This window comes from Neofelis nebulosa, chromosome 9 (genome assembly GCF_028018385.1).
Source record: "Neofelis nebulosa isolate mNeoNeb1 chromosome 9, mNeoNeb1.pri, whole genome shotgun sequence".
In the NCBI taxonomy this organism is placed as follows: domain Eukaryota; kingdom Metazoa; phylum Chordata; class Mammalia; order Carnivora; family Felidae; genus Neofelis; species Neofelis nebulosa.
In genome coordinates this window covers 21,578,394-21,598,047 of record NC_080790.1, presented here as the reverse complement: position 1 = coordinate 21,598,047, position 19,654 = coordinate 21,578,394, and the positions used below count along the sequence as shown (strand labels likewise).

General features: G+C 45.9%; 1 protein-coding gene and 1 long non-coding RNA gene across 3 annotated transcripts in view; one reads left to right on the top strand and one right to left on the bottom strand.

Annotated features, from left to right (window-relative positions):
* Positions 1-19,654, bottom strand: part of DPYSL5 (dihydropyrimidinase like 5) — a 102,632-nt gene that overhangs the window by 45,402 nt on the left and 37,576 nt on the right. For both annotated transcript variants that reach the window (XM_058682805.1, XM_058682804.1), the window contains one exon: positions 11,727-11,991. In XM_058682805.1, the coding sequence (XP_058538788.1) occupies positions 11,727-11,987 (261 nt within the window). In that variant the 5' untranslated portion in view covers positions 11,988-11,991. The remainder of the gene's footprint in view (positions 1-11,726; positions 11,992-19,654) is intronic.
* LOC131484505 (uncharacterized) lies at positions 6,213-7,822 on the top strand. The gene is made up of 2 exons (XR_009248284.1): positions 6,213-6,655; positions 6,999-7,822. It is a non-coding gene; the product is annotated as an uncharacterized LOC131484505 (long non-coding RNA).

The window sequence follows — 19,654 nt, the reverse complement described above, 5'->3', positions numbered from 1 at the left end:
TACTCCTCCTCAAAAGAGTTCACCCACAGATATTGTTTAATTTTCATTTAATTTAATTTTTATTTTTTTCAAGTTTTATTTAAGTAATCTCTACACCCAATGTGGGGCTTGAACTCATAACCCTGGGATCAAGAGTCACATATTCCTCTGACTAAGCCAACCAGGTGCCCCTAATTTTATTTTTAAATATTGAGAATGCTGTGGAGAGTTTAAATCTAAACACGAAAATTATTTATGGATTAGGGGATGGATTCCTTAATCTTTAATGGCACTTCTAGCTCTAAAATTGCGTGTGTGTGATTGAGCGTGTGTGTGAGAATGTGAAAGTGTGTGAACGTGTGTATGAAAGAGAAAAACTGATCAGTGAGAAAGTTCTTACTATGGTTGACCCATAGTTTTGTCTGGGGGTAGTCACTAATTAAGGATCACTATAGCTCCTAGTTTTTAATTAATGAGAAATAAAGGAGATCAGAAGGAGAAAAAATGTGCTTGGCTGCAGTGATAACTTGAGGGAACAGTGAGGCGGAAACCACCGGGGGAAGAGATGTGGCATCTCAGCACATTTCTACCTGTCAGTCAGTGTGGGATTTTAAGACACACTTTACATTCAACACAACCACAGGACAACTTCAGACCCGAGGCAACTACAGCAAGGTTTGGGAAAAGAGATATTTTCAGTGAAGATTTTTGAAGTTTTTGGGGTGTCTGGGAGGCTCAGCGGGTTAAGTGTCCCACTCTTGATTTGGGCTCAGGTCATGATTTCACAGTCTGTGAATCTCACAGCACAGAGCCTGCTTGGGATTCTCTCTTTCTCCCCTTCTCTGTCCCTACCCAGCTCGTGCTCTCTCTCTCTCTCTCTCTCTCTCTCTCTCTCAATAAATAAACAAAGAAAACAAGATTTTTGAAGCTTTCCGTGGGCTGTGTTCAACTATTTCTTGAACCACTAAAAAATATGCAGGTTTTAAGAAAAGAAAAAGAAGAAAGGAAAAAAAACCCACATCATTCATGTACTACGTGTCACTGAAATATACATATAGTAGATGATGTATTTTTCGTCTCTTTTTTTTAACATTTATTTATTTTTGAAAGAGTGAGACAGAGTACGAGTGGAAGAGGGGCAGAGAGAAGGAGACACAGAATCTGAAGCAGGCTCCAGGTTCTAAGCAAGCGTTCAGCAGAGTCCGACGCAGGGCTCAAACCCACGAACCGTGAGATCATGATCTGAGCCAAAGTTGGACACTTAACCGACTGAGACACTTAGGCGCCCCTTTATTTTCCTTTTTTAAACCTCAAAGGATGAGAATATAAAAGCAGAACTTCTCGTACGAGGTATGAGAGTTTTCCAGTACATCTAGGATCACAGAGGGGGCGTTTATTTCTATTCTATTAAGATTCAATAATCTCTGTATAGATAAATTCTTTGCAAACACTATTCTAGAAATTGAGGAGTTGCCCGGTCACCACAGGAGATTTTTTTCCAATACGAGATATAAAATTTATAAGAAACGATAGATCTCCTCTTACATTTGTTCTAAGAAGGGTCAACCTGGCCTACATTTTGCCTCCCAATTAATGTGGACATAGAAAGAAGTTGCCGGCAAGGTTTTGTTAAACAAGACAACTGATCTGAAGCAGGGCATCTTTAAATAGCTCCTGAGTGCCTGCAGAGTTTGACTGGCTATTTCTGCTTTTAAGAGAAAGAGAGAAGAGAGAAAATTATCTAGAATTCATCACCATTACTATTAGACTCCATTTGAAATCGAAAACACACATCATTAACCTAACAGAAACGGAATCCAATGTTTTAGTTCCTGTGTGATGCCTAACGGTTGAATATGTAGTAGGCTCAGGAGGAAATTGTACAAATCGTTTTCCAAGGGTTGGTCCTTGATTAGCACAACTGGGTGACTGATGGATTGATTTAATGGACCCTCATAGAGTCCTTAGTAAGCACTGAGTATTATTTTAAGTTCTTTACAAATAGGAACTCAATTAACACGCATAAAATACTATTATAATCTTCCATTTTCCAGAGAAGGAAACCGAGAGACAGAGAGAGATGAATTTGTCCAAATCACACATCTAGTAAACATGCGCTGAAATGCAGATTCCAGGGGTCTCCCCCCGTCTTTGCTCATTACTACCACACTGCTGACATTCACCTATTTCTGAGAACAACTACTCTATGTTTCAAGCCATGTGGGTCTGTGGTGGCTCATGAGCTAAAGATAAATGGTGGTCTCTGCCCCTGGAATATTCTTCAATCTAGCTGGAAGACAAACTTTCCACACAAAACAATTCGAAAGCCCCAGATGACAAATTATTTCGGCTGGGGAGGAGATAGTGGGATCCAGGATCTGAATTAGCTGGAGGAAGAACATGACAGGAGTTTGGTAGGCCTGGAAGGTTTCCATGGATGGTGGGAAGGGACAGTAGTGGGGAGCATGGGATGGTCACAGGGAGAGAAAACCACCTTGCTGATGCACGGGCACGTGTTGGGAATGCGGACTGCATGGACAGGTAAGGTCAGATGGGAGCTGCCCAGGGTGAAGACCCAGACACCCGAACTTGACATCTAAGACCACAGGGAGTCACAGCAGGGTCTCAAGCAGGAACGTGACATGAGGCACAGAGAGCTGTGAAGTGAAGGGTGGCCAAGGTGATTTTTGATTTTTTTTTTTTAAAGTAAATGTGGAGTCTTAAGTAGTTTAAGCAAAATCGGTGAGGTGGGGGTAGACGAGGGTAACAGTCTATAGGATGGCCATGGTTTTGCATGTGTTCCCCTTCACCAACCGTAGGCAGGGGACTCCCAGGGAACCACACTCTGTACATCCCTCCCATTAAGTGTGGAAGGGGCCCCGTGAATCAGATGGGACGCCATTACCCACGGGTTATGTCATATGGGACAGTTGAGGATCTCCGTGCGCCGAGGCTAACCAGGCGAGCTCTTTCTGGCAAAAGAGATTCTAAGTCAGAACGATTTGAAACAGGAGAGGGATTCAAAGTGCCAGTCTCCTTCTGGCTTTGAAGATGGAGGTGGGCGCGTGGTAAGGAAATGGTGACAGCCTCAAGGAGCTGAGAAGGGCCCCCAGCAGGTGGCCAGCAAGGAGTCGGGGACCTCAGCCCTCAAGCTGCTAGTGACCGAATTCTGCCACAGGCAGAGGACTGTGAACTCCAGATGAGAAAGCAGCCCAGCAGACATGTGAGGCCCTGCGCAGAGGACCCAGTCACACTGTGCCCGGACTTCGGACCTACAGAACTGGGCGCTGGTAAATAGGTATTGTTTTAATTTGTCGTGAAGTAGAAAACCAATATGACGCCTGCCAGGGTGCCAGGTTCCACTGGAAGAGGCAGGAGAAGGGATGACCTCCAGGTGGCTTAGAAGGGGAAGCCACTTCATGAGGCACTCATGGAGATCTTTAGTGTGATTGTAAGTGACTCAGAGGAGGGAGGGGAGCCCAGCTGTGCTGATCCCGACCAGCACAGCAGTGCAGGAAGGGTGGCAGGTCAGTGGGAAGAACAGGCATGGTGTGGCAGCATCTGGCCCAGGATGGGAGGAGGGTGGATTTTGAGAGATGGGAGGAGGGTGGCTTTTGAGAGAAGGCCCGTCAGGATGTCCTGCTGGCAAAGCTAGGGACCCAGGCAGCACAGGGACCAGACAGGCAGTGGAACAGTTTCACTGCAAAGCTAAAATGGGTGGGTCTAAGAGACGGAAGACAGAGCCAAGGCCAGGCCTAGGGTGGACACAGGCAGTGACACCCTAGGGACCAACATTTATCATTTATCGTACGCACACTCTGTGCCAGGCACTGTGGGAAGTGTCTTTCACGCATCCTCCTTTAAGCCCCACGACACCTGTTTGTAAATGGCAGAAACTGTCAACATCTAAGGAGGATGTTTGTTACTCCTCCAGTGACGGGTGGGGTTTTATAAAGCCACCGTTTCAGGATGGCAAAGAGCTCACTCCGCGGTCTGCAATGCACGTCAGTTCTGTGATGATTTCGTCGGGTCCAGGCCATAGCGTCAAGGAAACTATCTGTATGCAGCCCGCTGAGAGGTAGCTGGCAGTCCGAAAGGGGTGACTATCCAACTCTGGGGTTTCAGGAGAGCCCGAGTGGCCTGGTGAAAATGGTGAAAAGGCCCTCAGACCGAGAAACTTGCGTTCTGGCCCAGTTATCTCTGAGCCTTGGGGCAACTTATGCATTTTCCATCGATGGGAGGGTGGAACTAGATTTCTAAGGTCCCTTCCAGCTTTTTACAGGAATGAAGACATAAGTGAATTCGGGAGCATTAATTAATAAGCCAGACCATAGGAACCTGGGTCCTGATAAACAGAGTTATTGCAGGGCTAAAAGACTGGAAAAACATTTTGGCCCGAATTACACAGAAATGGACAGAGTACTGGAGTCAAGAGGAAAAAAAAAAAAAAAAAGAAAGAAAGAAAGAAATGGTGAACACCATTGAAAGTTTTAATTCCAAAAGAGCAAATTTCAAAAGCAAAGTAGAAAAACAGCCTGCCCAGTGGATAAATGGGCTCCTTGGTAAGGATGCCGGCAGGCTGGACACCAAAGGGAATTTATTTATGTACTAGCCTGTCCCATTTCATGACTCTGCCAGATAGGGCCTGGTCCTCTGCAGTGACAGAAGGAGAGGGAGGGTCAGGACACTCCACTGGGGGGTGGGATGTGGCAGGCTCTCCAAACCTATGCCATCGAACAGCCCCTTGGCTGATCTCATGCTGGCCCAAGCACTCTTCTCGGATTTGGCTTCTCTTGTAGAAAAGAATAGATGTCCTGCTGATGCTGATTTTGAGTTAATGGGAGGCTGTCTCTGTGACCAGATGGTCCCGGCACAGGCGAGAGGGAGTCTCTGGGACCACAAAGAGGAACAGACCCGGCCGGACTTCCGTTTAATGACACGTCTATCATGGCCAACTTCTCACTCAGTGATGATGTCAATGGGATACAGACAGGAGGGGAGAACACAGGGCCAGCGAATTCTAGCAAGTACAGGCATTCTAAGACCCAGGCTGGGATTTGGGAGCCCACTGACGACCCTGGAATGTGAATGGAAGGAGAGAAGCAAATAAATAAGACCGGCAAGGGCAGGCAAAGCAGGCCCCAGCTTTCAAAGAGGACGTGAGGGCCAGCTTGGCAGCAGTAACAGCCAGGACAATACACTATTCAAAACAGCGGAGAAAGTTCCTTATTAATTCACCTGCCAGTGTCAGAATCATCAGGGATGCTTTAAAAAAAATACTGATGGAGGGGTACCTGGGTGGCTCGGCTCAGTCAGTTGAGCGTCCAACTTTGGGTCAGGTCATGATCTCACGGTCTGTGAGTTCACGTCGGGCTCTGTGCTGACAGCTCAGGGCCTGGGGCCTGTTTTGGATTCTCTGTCTCCCTCTCTCTCTCTCTGCTCCTCCCCTGCTCATACTCTTTCTCTCAAAAATAATAAAATAAAAGATTAAAAAAAAATACTGATGGAGGAAGAGGCAGACCTAGAGGCACGGATTTCACCAGTCTGGCATGGGCCCTGGGTACCGGTGTCGTAAAAAATTCCCCGAGTCGTTCTACTGTAATTTGTTTCTAAGGGTTGAAAACCACTGGCCTAGATGGTGGTGCTTAATATATTTTCGGAGAAGTGGGAAAGCAGAAAAGGCATCTAGGAAGCTTTTTCCGATTGCCCATGCCTGCTCCCTCTATCAACGTCTTAGTGAAGGGGCTGTGCCTATAGCTTAAAAAGCCTGATTCTGATATTCCCACCTCGCTGCGGAGAGCCATTGGTGGGGTGGATCTCAAGACCCTGCGTTAACATTCTTCATTATGTAGCATTAGCTACACACAAGAGAATAAATATAACTTATAAGTAAGTTAAGGAGAATAACAATAAAAGACCTCATGACCCATCTGAAATCCTGGCCTTGCCTCCCCGCGGGAGACAAGCTCTTTCTTCAATGGGGTCTGCATTATTAACAAGCAGGTGGTCTTGGCGCTCCGCTTCCGGGAAACCTAGGTTCTGGGCCGGGGAGGGCAGGGCCCGCAGGTCGGGAGGGTGTGAGGAGGCGGGGAGGAGGATCAAGGGCCCGCTGTGCGCGTGGGATGCAGAGCCAGGGGTGCCAGGCAGCGCCTGCCACAGCGTCTGAAAGCAGGCGAAGCATTTGTTAAAGTGCTAGAGAAATCCCTTTAGACCCAGTACAATGGAGACCCAGATGCTCTCGGAAGAGCCAGGCTTTCAACTGTTTTGTTTTCCCAGCCCTGGCTGCTGCCGCCAAATTGACAGGCACGCAATAGCTTAGGGGGCGCAGAGTTCAAGGCCCCACGGATCTGTCGGACAAGAACAAAAAGATGCAACTTGATCTCTCTTTCTCTCTAGGCTAATCACTTGGGTGAGCTTTTCCTTAGGATTATTATTCTATTATAAATCCAGATGCTTCAAGCCAATCAACTGCTACCTTTCTTAGAATGTACAAAGTAGGTCAGCGTTGGTCTATCAGGGTGCACGGCCTCGGAACGAGCGCCACAGGCCGTGTGAATAATTAAATCGACATGTCCCTGGAGCAGCACTGCAACAGGAGAGCATTTTCTCTCCCTGGGAGATGGTCAGCGACTAGAAGAAAGAGGAAGCCCAAGTGTCCCCCTGTAGGAGCACCAAGGTGAAGGAGAAATCCAGGAATGGAGGGCTGGGAGTACTGGGGCAGGAAACCGGCTCTTGGGAGGCTGGGAGACTGTGGCAGAATTTTGGGTAGGGTCTATAGATGGGATCCAGGGAAGCCTGAGTCAGGGGCTACGTTAGGAAACAGATGCTCAATATAAGGGCTCGAGCACAAGGGCGTCAAGATCCAATCTTGCTTAGTACGGACATAACAAAGGGTTGGTTTGGGGGATGCCGGTAGCCAGCGTGGCGTAGGATCTTTGGGCCTTTAAACACTGCACAACTAGGGCCTGACATGCACTGGGGGGTCTTAAATCACAGAGGGGCTTTTACGTGTTTTGCAGAGGCAGCTGCTCCCATGGATGAGAAGCCTGGAAAAGATCAGGAGTTACCCACCACCTTGCACAAAGATGCGTGTGCTGGGGTTTTCATCGGCTATAAAGAGCTAAAGGCTCTCAGGGGAAAACCTGCCACTCCCGGCTAATGAGGTCCCGGCTGATGACAATGTGAAAAATAAGACAAAGAAGACCAGCCTGCCCTCTGAGAGGCTGGTAGACAGCGTGGTGACAGCATGGCATCTGACCTTAGACTGAAGGTCTCCCAAGTGGAGACAGGAGCCAGAAAGCTACAATTTTGGGCGCGACGCTCGAGCACACTACAGAATTGACCCCAGCAGGGACCCCGGTGGTAATCAGAGTCCTGTTGGTGGTAAATACTATAGTCTCTCTTATATTACAGCTGGGAGTATTCATTGTTACAATCAGTTGGGAAGATAATTTGGTGGCCTATCCTAAAGCTAAGCGCATGTACCCCTATGACCCAGCAATTCTACTCCTAGGAATGTGCTCAACAGATATGTGATCATACATTTGCTGAAAGATGTACAAGAACATTCACAGCAACGGTATTATTGGCACTGATAATGCCAATATGTGGTACATCAAACAATAAAGCAGTGAAAGTGAGTAAGTTCAACATGAATGAATTTCACAAAAATAATACTGAGCAAAGGAAGCTAATGCAAAGGTACAAACCACTTAATTTTATTTATATAAACAGCCAGGACCAATCTATGGTGAATATACCTAAAATCATGGACTTCTATACTTTAGTTACCTACTTACTTTCTTAACTGTATGATGTCTGAATTATATCTCAATTATGCTGTTGGGTTTTTTTTTGTTTTTTTGGTTTCTATGATCTTTTTGTAAAAATTTATTTATTTTCAATTTACATCCAAGTTAGTTAACATATAGTGTAACAGTGATTTCAGGAATAGAATTTAGTGATTCATCACTTACATATAATACCCAGTGCTCATCCCAACAAGAGTCCTCCTTCAATGCCCCTTGCCCATTTAGCCCATCCACCCACCAACACCCCTCCAGCAACCCTCAGTTTGTTCTCTGTATTTAAAAATCTCTCATGATTTGTCTCTCTCTCTGTTTTTAATCTTATTTTTGCTTCCTTTCCCTTTTGTTTATCTGTTTTGTATCTTAAATTCCACATATGAGTGAAGTCACATGACATTTGTCTTTTTCTGACTAATTTCTCTTAGCATAATACCCTCTAGTTCCATCCATGTTGCTGCAAATGGCAAGGTTTCATTCTTTTTGGTTGCTGAGTAATACTCCATTACACACACACACACACACACACACACACACACACACACGCCACATCCACCACATCTTCTTTATCCCTTCATCAGTCGATGGACATTTGGGTTCTTTCCACACTTTGCCTATTGTTGATAGTGCTGCTATAAACATTGGGGTGCATGTGTCCCTTCGAAACAGCATACCTGTATCCCTTGGATAAATACCTAGTAGTGCAATTGCTGGGTCGTAGGGTAGCTCTATTTTTAATTTTTGAGGAACTTCCATACTGTTTCCAGAGTGGCTGCACCAGTTTGCATTCTCACCAGTAATGCAAAAGGATCCTCTTTCTCTGCATCCTCGCCAGCATCAGTTGTTGCCTGAGTTGTTTATTTTAGCTATTCTGACAGGTGTGAGGAGGTATCTCGTGGTTTTGATTTGTATTTCCCTGATGATGAGCGATGTTGAGCATTTTTTCATGTGTCTGTTAGCCATCTGGATGTCTTCTTTGGAAAAGTGTCTATTCATGTCTTTTGCCCATTTCTTCACTAGATTGTTTTTTGGGTGTTGTGTTTGGTGAGTTCTTTATAGATTTTGGATACTAACCCTTGATTTGCTATGTCATTTCAAACATCTTCTCCCATTCCGTCAGTTGCCTTTTAGTTTTGCTGATTGTTTCCTTCACTGTACAGAAGCTTTTTATCTTGAGGCCCCAGTAGTTCATTTTTGCTTTTGTTTCCCTTGCCTCCAGAGACATGTTCCGTAAGAAGTTGCTGTGGCTGAGGTCAAAGAGGTTGTTGCCTGTTTTCTCCTCTAAGATTTTGAGGCTTCCTGTCTTATGTTCAGGTGTTTTGTCCATTTTAAGTTTACTTTTGTGTATGGTGTAAGAAAGTGGTCCAGGCTCATTCTCCATGTCGCTGTCCAGTTTTCCCAACACCTTTTGCTGAAGAGATTGTCTTTTTTCCATTGGATATTCTTTCCTGCTTTGTCAAAGATTGATTGGCCATGTTTGTGGGTCTATTTCTGGGTTCTCTATTCTGTTCCACTGATCTGTGTGTCTGTTTTTGTGCCAGTACCATACTGTTTTGATGATTACGTCTTTGTAATAGGTCTTGAAGCCTGGAATTGTGATGCCTGCTTTGGTTTTCTTTTTCAGGATTACTTTGGCTATTCGGGGTCTTTTCTGATTCCATACCAATTTTAGGACTGTTTGTTCTAGCTCTGTGAAGAATGCTGGTGTTACTTTGATAGGGATTGCTAAGCTGTTTTTTTTTTTTTTTTTTTTTTCAAACAATGGTATAAAAAGTCAGGATAGTGGTTATCCTTGGTAAGAAGTAGTGACTGGGAGGGGGCATAAGGAGGGGCACTTTGGTGCTGGTAAAGTCTGGTTTCTCAATGTGGGTGCTGATTACAAGGGTGTGTTCAGTTGTGACAATTCTGTATACTTACAATTTGCATACTTTTCTGTATATATGCTCTGCTTCAACAAAAATAACAGTACGATGACCATAAACCAAACAGGCCTGGCCTGGCTCCAGTACTTGGGGACAGTGAAGTGGATGTGCTCGCTCCCTTCAAAGAAGTCCTGCCACTCGTGTACCCTGCAGAAGTTGATGGGACTGGGGCTCCCCATTTCCTCAGTGAAGCCTTACTCACAGGCTCTGGGGGAATTCTCAGAAGAGAAAGTAGGAAGGGTCTGCCTACTGCCTCTCTTCTCTGGGCTCTGCTAGAATAGGCAGATTTGGCCCTGGATTCTAGAGTATTAGTCCTGAGCCCATCCTTGCCTTAGAACCGGCTGGGCTACGGCGACTGTGACTCCTCACAGCTCAGCCGTCTGGGGGTCTGGTCTGCTGCTCCTGCAGCAGGATGGGAACGTATCTTCAGGGAGACCTTAGAGGCCAACTGCCCTGTGACCCTAAGGCCAGCCTCTGCCTGCCCGAGCCAGACTCCTCAGGGGTGGGTTTGCAGAGCCTCATCGGTCACTGCCTAGCAGGAGCCTCTGAACCCCCAGGAAAATGGATCCTAAGGGGAGACACCTAAGCATGGGAGAAGGGCTCCCTGAGAAGCCCCGGTAGAGCAGAGGCGGCATTTTAGGGTGGAGGGCTTTGGGGATTTGAGGCTATGGGCCAAAGTAGGACAGAGGGCTGACTACAGCCCTTGGACCGGTAGCTAGTGGATCCCTTTTGCCCGGAGAGTGTTAGAGGCCAAGTCCTTTATTAGGTCAGACAGTAGAAGGGGCTGCCTCCAGGGTCAGGGACTTGTGGTCCTTGAAATTGATTTAATTCTACATTTAAAAAAATCTTCAGGGGCACCTGGGTGGCTCAGTCAGTTGAGTGTCCGATTCTTGATTTTGGCTCAGATCATGATCTCCTGGTTCATGAGTGTGAACCCCACATTGGGCTCTGTGCTGGTAGCACAGAGCCTTCTTGAAATTCTCTCTCTCTCTCTCTCTCTGCTCCTCCCCTTCTCTCTCTTTCTCTTTCTCAAAAATAAATAAACATTTTTTTTTTTTTTAAAAAGGTAAAAAACCTTCATAGGTAACTTTGATGCATAAGCACTCTTCACTTATTCAGTCAACAAACATTTATTGGGTAGTTATTCAGGTTTCTGGTCAGTGCCAGGATCTGGGAAAGCAGAGGAATATCATCAAGGCCATAAGGAGCCCATACTCTGGTGTTCAGGGAGAGGCTGGCATGTGACAGGTAACTACAATGCAGAGGAGTGACAGCAATAACAGAGGTTCGGGAGCACAGAAGGGTAAAAGAATCCACACGTGACTTTTTTTGCAAAATGTTAATTTCCTCCTAATTCATTTGGTTTTCGTATTCTGCATTCAGCAACATACTACAGCTCTGGCTCAGCTCAATAACAGTAAATATTGCCCACGACAACTCCCTCTAAAAAAGGTTCCACTACCAAGTTTTTTGTTTTTTTTTTTTCCAGCTGTTTTTAAAAATAATGAACAAGCTAGGAGAGATAATCCAAGATCGCTAGCCATGTTTGTTTCATAATTACTGCCATTAAAATCATCTAGAAGAAGCATATCTATTTTTCACAATCTTTGGGGAATTAATTTAGCTGATCATCCATAAAGGAGTTCTTCAGATCAATACCACACTCCCCGTCACATACATGCATAGCAACAAACACCAGCTATAATTCTCTTCTTCTTCTAGGTCTGCATTACATGATGTAACCATATAAAAATAAAATCAGTTCCCGGCCTCGGCACACGGGTAAGTGATGTGATCGGTAAAACAGGCCTACATACCTCCTTTTCGGTAGCCATGGAGATCTATGACATCTAGCCTGGAATTTCCTATGTCAGCTGCCACAGTGGCCCCATGAGAGCACCCTCGTCCTTTTAGCAATACAGCAGGGGCATCCTGTTCACATGGGTCTAGTCTGGAGCAACCCCACAAACAGAAGAAACCGAAAGGGAAGGAAGGCACCTTCAGCGAACAGGAACATTACCTTGGTCCCGTGGTAGAAGTCGTCCACGCATGTAGCGTTCATGAAGGTCTGATGGAAGTGGGTGCTGGTGTCAATGCCTCCAGGGATCACCAACTTCCCAGTGGCATCGATCACCTTGGCCCCTCCGGGGATCATGAGCTCACGGCCCACCTGCTGGATGATGCCATTCTCAATGTAGACGTCAGCCTCGTGGGTGCAGTCATCGTTCACCACCTTGCCTCCCTTGATGAGAATCCTCACGCTGCCTGAATTGGCAAGCATGTTCCTATGGAGGGTGAAAGGGAGGCACCAGTCAAGGTCAAAGTCCCTTTTCACTGTAACCAAGGTCCCACTTCTTCCTATCAGAGTCCAAACCCCATGGGCAGAGTAAGTGAGCAGGGAGGGGGAGGAAGTTTCCCCATGGCCTGAGAACACTGGTCCTATACAACCAGCTGGGGTCACAAGCCTCCCACTGACCTCATAGTGAGACTTATTGGGAATCACGACACAGTGGCAGTAAGGGTGCATCCGGGGCCCAAAGAAACATCGGTGTCTACCTCCCCGAAATGATGTGTAGGTTCTAAAGCATTTTCCTATCTACTGTGTTGTTCTAGTCCTAGAACAACCCAAGGAGTGGCATTTTACCAATCAGAACGCTGAAACTGCTGAGTAAGGGATCTATGGCCTCTCAGTAGCCAAGTCAAACCACAGGTCTTGTGTGAACAGTGTCCCCACTGTACCATATGGTCCCAAAGGTATCAGGGGCTCCCGGGGCGTGTCTCACAGAGCCAAATTCTCCAAGCCTCACAGTTGTTGAATCCGTGTCATTCTTCAGGTGGATTCGGCTCCAGCTGGCTCTCCCATGTCTGCCTCAAGGCCACTACTACCACATTAAGCTCCGAAGCTGGCTGCACATGAATAAGCTCATTGGCAGAGCCTTTGCAAAGCACCTGCACTAAAGCTCCACCCCCAGAGATTCAGCTTTATGTGGTCCAGACTGGGTCCCCCAGAACCACTATTTGAAAAAAAGTTTGTGGGGCGGGGGGGGGGGGGGGCGCCTGGGTGGCTCACTTGGTTACGTGTCTGACTCTTGGTTTTGGCTCAGGTCATTATCTCACGGTTCTCAAGTTCGAGCCCTGCATCGGCCTGTGCACTGACAGTGCAGAGCCTGATTGGGATTCTCTCTCTCCCTCTGCCCCTCCCCTGCTGTCTCTCTCTCTAAATAAATAAACTTATAAAAAATTTTAGGGACGCCTGGGTGGCTCAGTTGGTGAAGCGTTGGACTTTGCTTCAGGTCATGATCTCCTGGTTTATGGATTTGAGCCCCACGTCGGGCCCTCTGCAGTCAGCAGAGCCGGCTTCAGATTCTCTGTCCCCCTCTCTCTCTGCCTCTCCCCCACTCGCGCTGTCTCGGTCTCTCTCAAAATAATGTTTATTTATTTATTTTGAGAGAGAGAGAGAGTGAGTGAGCGGGGGAGGGAAGGGCAGAGAGAGAGGGAATCCCAAGCAGGCTCCGCACTGTCAGCGCAGAGACCAATGTGGGGCTCGAACTCATGAACCCTGAGATCATGACCTGAGCCGAAACCAAGAGTCAGATGCTCAACTGACTGAGCCACCCAGGCACCCCTGGAACCACTATTTTTAAAAGCTAGAGAACTTTACCATATGCTTAAAGAAGAATTAATGCCAATCTCTTCCAGAAAACAGAAGAGAAGGAAATGTTCCCAACTCATTTTATGAAACCAGTATTCCTCAGATACCAAAGCCAGACAAAGACAGTGCCAAAAAAAAGAAAACTATAGGGTAATATCCCTCATGAATATACATTAAAAAGTTCTTAACAAGGGGCACCTGGGTGGCTCAGTCGGTCGAGCATCAGACTTTGGCCCAGGTCATGATCTTGCAGCGCGTGAGTTAGAGCCCTGCATTGGGCTGTCAGTTCTGAACCTGCTTCAGATCCTCTCTCCCCCTTTCTCTGCCCCACCCCTGCTCACACTCTTGTCTCTCAAAAATTAAAAAAAAAAAAAAAGTTCTTAACAAAATATTAGCAAGTAGAATTCAGCAATGTGTAAATAGAATTCTACACCATGTAAATGGGATTTATTCCAGGGATGCAATGTTGGCTCAATATTTGAAAATTCAATCAATGTAATCCACCATATTAACAGGCTAAAGAAGAAAAATCACATAATCATATCATTTGATGCAGAAAAAAACATGACAAAATTCAACATCCATTCGTGATAAAAACTCTCAGAAAAGTAGGAATAAAAGTTAACTTCCTAAATTTAATAAAGAACACCTGTGAGAAACCTATAGCTAACATAAGACTTAATGATTAAAAACTGAATGCTTCGGGTGCCTGAGTGGCTCAGTCGGTTGAGCATCCAGCTCTTGATTTTGGCTCAGGTCATGACCTCACAGTTCGTGGGTTTGGGCCCTACGTTGGGCTCTGTACTGACAAGCTCAGAGCCTGCTTGGGGTTCTCTCTCTCCCCCTTTATCTGCCCCTCCTTGCTCGTGCTCTCTCTCTCAAAAATAAATAAGCATTAAAAAGAAAAAAAAAAGGTTGAATGCTTTCCACCTATAATTGGAAATAAGGCAAGGGTGTCCATTGGAAATAAGGCGAGCAGTCCACTATCACTGCTAGTCAATAAAGGGAATTCTAGCCAGCACTATAAACGAATGAAATGAAATAGAAATAGAAATATATTTCATATAGATCAAAAAAGAAAAAAATAAAACGGTCTCTATATGTAGATGACATGATGGTCTATGTAAAAAATACCAAAGAATCTACAAAAAAAAAAAAAAAAAATCTCCTAGGGGGTGCCTGGGTGCCTCAGTTGAGCATCTGACTCTTGGTTTCTGCTCAGGTAGTTAGTGATCCTGGGGTTGTGGGATCAAGCCCTACATCAGGCTCCATGCTCAGCATAGAGGTTCTCTTTCTTAAGGTTCTCTTTCTCTCTCCCTTTGCCCCTTTTGCCTGTTCGTGCTTTCTCTCTTAAAAAAAAAAAAAAACAAAACACTCCTAGTACAAATGAGTTCAGCAAGAATGCAAGATAAAAGACCAACATAAGAAGTTAGTTTTTCTATATACTAGCAATGAACACATATACATGATGCAAAAAACTTTAAATGCATAGGCATAAATCTAAGAAAACATATACAGGATTTGTATGCTGAAAACCACAAAATGCTGATGAAAGAAATCAAAGATCTAAGTGAGTGGAGAGACATACCATGTTCATGGATTGGAACACCCAACATAGTAATATATCAATTTTCCCCTAATGGATATACACGTTTAATGTAGTTTGTATCTCAGCAAAAATATTTTGTAGATAGAGGCAAGCTTATTGTTAAAGTTTATGTGAAATGACAAAGCTAAAATAATTTTGACAAAGATGAATAAAGTGGGAGGGATCGGTCTACCTGATTTCAAGACTTACTACATTGCTACAGTAATCAAGACTTTGTGATATGAATGGAGGGATAGACACAAAGATCAGTGGAACAGAATAAAGACCCAGAAATATCCCCATGCAAGTATGGTCAACTGATTTCTGACAAAGTTACAAAAAAGCAATTTGATGGCGGTGGGGGGGGAAAGATAGTCTTTTTAACAATGGTATTGGAGCAATTGGATATCCATAGACAAAAAATAAACCTTGGCTTAAATCTCAAATCTTATAAAAAATCAACTCAAAATGGAACATACACTGAGTGGCCACGTTTGACCACTAACCATTCTCTTCCTCTTGGAACTCCCTTCCATTAGCATTAAATGTGGCCATGCAGTGGAGGGGAATAGGGACCACAAGGAGATCTTGACCAGTTTTGGAGATGAACAAGTCTTTGATAAATGGTGGTTGAAGGCAAGTTTGTGGGAATTTGTCAATTCTTTGTGAATAAAAGAAGCCATAAAATGGGCTGAGGAATATGGCTGAGGTAAGGTACCAATTTAGGACAGAGAAGACCCAAGATTTTTCAAGCAGCTAGGAAAGAGTCAAAGGAAAGACTGAAGTTCTAGGAGAATAAGAGATTATTTGTGATGTAAGGTCTTGCAGCATGGGAAGAATGACGGCCATCATCAATGGAAGCCAGGTCCCTGTCAACTTACATAGTTTATTTTATTTGATCCTTCCAACAAATCTGTGAGGAAGCTATTATCATGCCCATCCACAGAAGAGGAAACAGACTCAAGAAAGGCTAAGTTCAAGGCTCGTAGGAAGAAGATATGTGAAGATGCAGAAGAGGTAAGAATATACAGCTGTTCTCTCTGTACATCTGGAGGCAGGAGCTCCTGGGAGCATCGAGGAGCAAGAGGCTGTGAGCAGAGTGGGGGATGTATGGGGGAGCCACTGTGGGGCTGGAGGTGTGAAGGGGGAGGTACACAGGGGAAGGGGTCAGTGCTCAGACAGCTGCGGTCACGGTGAGCGAATCAGAATTCCATCCAGGGAGCCCACTTTGGTTGGATCTACAACTCTCCTGACCCTTAGGTATCTGAACAGAAATGATTCTCATTTAGGCCTAGAAAATATAGGTCAAAGTTTGGCCAGGGGGACGGAGACCTCGCCACTGCAGGGTCTCCCCAAGGCTCAGATGAAGCCCACCTTTCTACTTGGTAAACTTCTCATTCCTCGGGACCCAATTCAATTGTCCCCCTTTCTGAGAAGGCTTCCTGACTCCCCTGCCCCTTCATAGACTTCATGGCCCTGGAGTCTATCTGCATCTGTGAACTGAGGTCCTCCAAGTCAACAGTATAATCAATGATCATTGTTTCTGTTCCCTCCTCATCCCCAGCCTCCTGTATACGATACTCAAAACCAGTGAACAAGTGAATGAATGGCCTTGCTGCACTTGTTGCACCCCCAACATGATCAGGTGGTTTAAAGCAGTGAATGGTAGGCTGTTCCATATTTGTTTCCTGGGATATCTGGCAACTTTACGTTCAGGATAATGCTCAGCTTTCGTCACTTTTCCAATACAGCAAAAACCTGTGGACAGAGCCGAGGCACCAACAGATGTCCTCTTCTTCTTGCCATTTCATTTGCCTGCCACCAGATAAGCTGTGGGGAGGCTGTGTCCCAGGATGAAAAGGCTTTAGAACCTGTTGAAGGAATACCTCTTGAAAGGAGGTAAGTCAGCTATCTGGAGATCTTAGCCTGCTCTCCTAGATACACTTGATTAAGCAGTTTGTTTTTGTCAAGATGACCAGTCTGGAGTGCCTGGAATCTCAACACCAAGAAAGTTTACTGTGCCTATTCACAGCGTCAACCACCAGGCTCTCCTGCTGTTAGGAGGGGCTGGCCCTTTGGGGGGCTGCTGCTGGGGCGGTGCTGGGGAACAACACAGGTGTTGGGAGTGGACCGCAACAGCTGTTTCCCAGGAACATCTGCTCCCCACCAGGTATCATTCCAAGCTCTGGGGAGAAGGGGCCCCTCTCCTAGTGAGGAAGGTACTGGGCAGAGAGGCGGCAGTGAGATGGGAAAATGGGACTGGAGAGATGGGAAAATGGGACCGTCACGGCCACAAGCTTATTGTCTGAAGCTGGGAGGAAGCTGAACATTATTTCAGATCTTTTGTCCTAAAACCTGAAAACTGGAGTTTTAATTTAATATGCAACTAGGAAATGAGTTTGTTCTCAGGTGATGGACATAAGCACTCTGGCCAAAGGAAGCCCGGAGAGCCTAAGAGATGCAATCTCCCTCTCTCTCATTACGAAGTCAAGGCCAAGTGTGACCACGAAAGAAGAGACGCACCTTCTCAGTTTGCACGAGAAGAGGGAAGTGATGGTGGTGGTAGGGGCGGCCGAAAGAAGACACCCCCCGCCCCAGCCCTCTGTACAAATATATAATCCTCACCTTTTAAAGCTATTTTAAAGAGGAAAAGTAGGAATATTTATGCTGGCCAATTGTTTATGTCAGTGTTGTAAATGAGAATATTGACTTGCTTATTAATCTAGAACACATACTTCAGAGTATACACCTGGAGGGTCGGGACTTTGAAGGGCGATGCGATAATAAATTACTGGGGATTCTTGTCCTAGCTTTGATGCTGCTGTCAAAAGCCAAGGGTATCTTCTTCAAGAGAAACGAGAGCAATAGCTCTTGGTAAGCTAACACCCCGTGTCTGGCATTTTCCATGCATTCAACCACGGGGCAACCCTGAGAAGTGGGAACGAGGCAGGAACATTAGCCCCATCATAAGAGGAGGAAACACAAGTTTTGGAAATTAAAGGCCACACCACTCCAGGAGAAGGATCGGGTTCACAGTCAGGTCTCTCTGAGTTTAAAGAAAGGTCATTAGAGTTAGCTCTGGATGGAAGAGTTACAGGTGATTCTTATGTTATTTATAGTTTTCTGTACTTTCAAACTATATACAATAAACTTGGGTTACCTTTCATAACCTGAGAAGTTATGTTGAGAAGCTTTTTTGTTTTTTTAAAGCTAAAAAGAAGCCAGAGGCATCCAATGTGACCCTTCGTTCAGGCGGAGGGCTCAGTTCCTCCCGATGCCTCCTTTATGGGAGGAGCGGGTAGAGCTACTATCGACTGTAACACTCAATCCTTTCTCTAGAACCCTTGGGTTGGGTCCCCGACCCAACCTGTCTTTTTATCTTCCTTGTAGAAATCCATGAAGGTTAACCCAGCTCTGAAGGGACTGGATTCCCAGGATACCTTTAGAGGGAACTCATTCTCAGAACGTAGAGGACCCTGTTAATAATGTTAACAATTAGTGCACACCGCCTGTACACTGGGCCCTCACCAACCCTGTCACACGCATGATCTCATCTGATCCTTACAATGCTCTGACGTAGATACCATTATTGCCCCATTACTGCCACAGGGATGGCTGAGGTTTAGAAAGTTAAAGAAACGTCCTCCAGGTCACATAGCTAGCTCGTAACAGAGCAGGGGTTGAAAGCCAGACACTTGTCTAGAGCTGTTGTGGACCGAAAGTTTGTGTCCTTCCAAAATTCATACGCTAAAGCCCTAACCTCCAGTGTGGCTACGTTTGGAGATGAGCCCCTAAGCAAAATTTTAAGGCTAAAGGAGGTCATAAGGTGCCGTCCTGATCCCACAAGGTTAGTAGAAGAGACACCAGAGGGCTGAGTCCCCAACCCACCACCCCCATGTGCCTTGCATAAGCGCTGAAAAGAGGCCCTGTAAGAAAGGAGCTGTCCACCAGCGAGGAAGAGAGTTCTCACCAGAAACCTACCACATTGACACCCTCATCTTAGACTTCCAGCCTCAGAACTGTGAGAAAATAAATTTCACTGTATAAGCCCTGCAGTCTGTGGTATTTTGCTGTGGCAGCCTGAGCAGACTAACACAAGAGCCGACATCCCTGGCCATGCGCCACATGCCAACATGGAGGCCGTGCGACTCAGAGCCTGGATCTCAAGCCGCCTGGCAGAGCCACTTCGGTGGATGCTCTGAGCTCCTTCCCCCACCCTCTGGCAGACTTTCGGCTTCAGACTAGGGACTGCTGTCATCAGAACTGCCTGCGGGCCTTCAGCCTTTTGGGGCGACTGAGGCCTCAGAACACTCTAGGGCTGTGCTGTCGTATTTGGATAATATCATAGCACGGTTCCTCAGTATACTCACTCCCTGTCCGTGATGCTTTCGGAGACTGTCTTTTTAAAATGAACATTTGTGGGGGCGCCTGGGTGGCGCCGTCGGTTAAGCGTCCGACTTCAGCCAGGTGACGATCTCGCGGTCCGTGAGTTCGAGCCCCGCGTCAGGCTCTGGGCTGATGGCTCGGAGCCTGGAGCCTGTTTCCGATTCTGTGTCTCCCTCTCTCTCTGCCCCTCCCCCGTTCATGCTCTGTCTCTCTCTGTCCCAAAAATAAATAAAAAACGTTGAAAAAAAAAAAATGAACATTTGTGTGCACTAAAATACTCTAATTGGGGCACCTAGGTGGCTCAGTTGGTTAAGGTCTGACT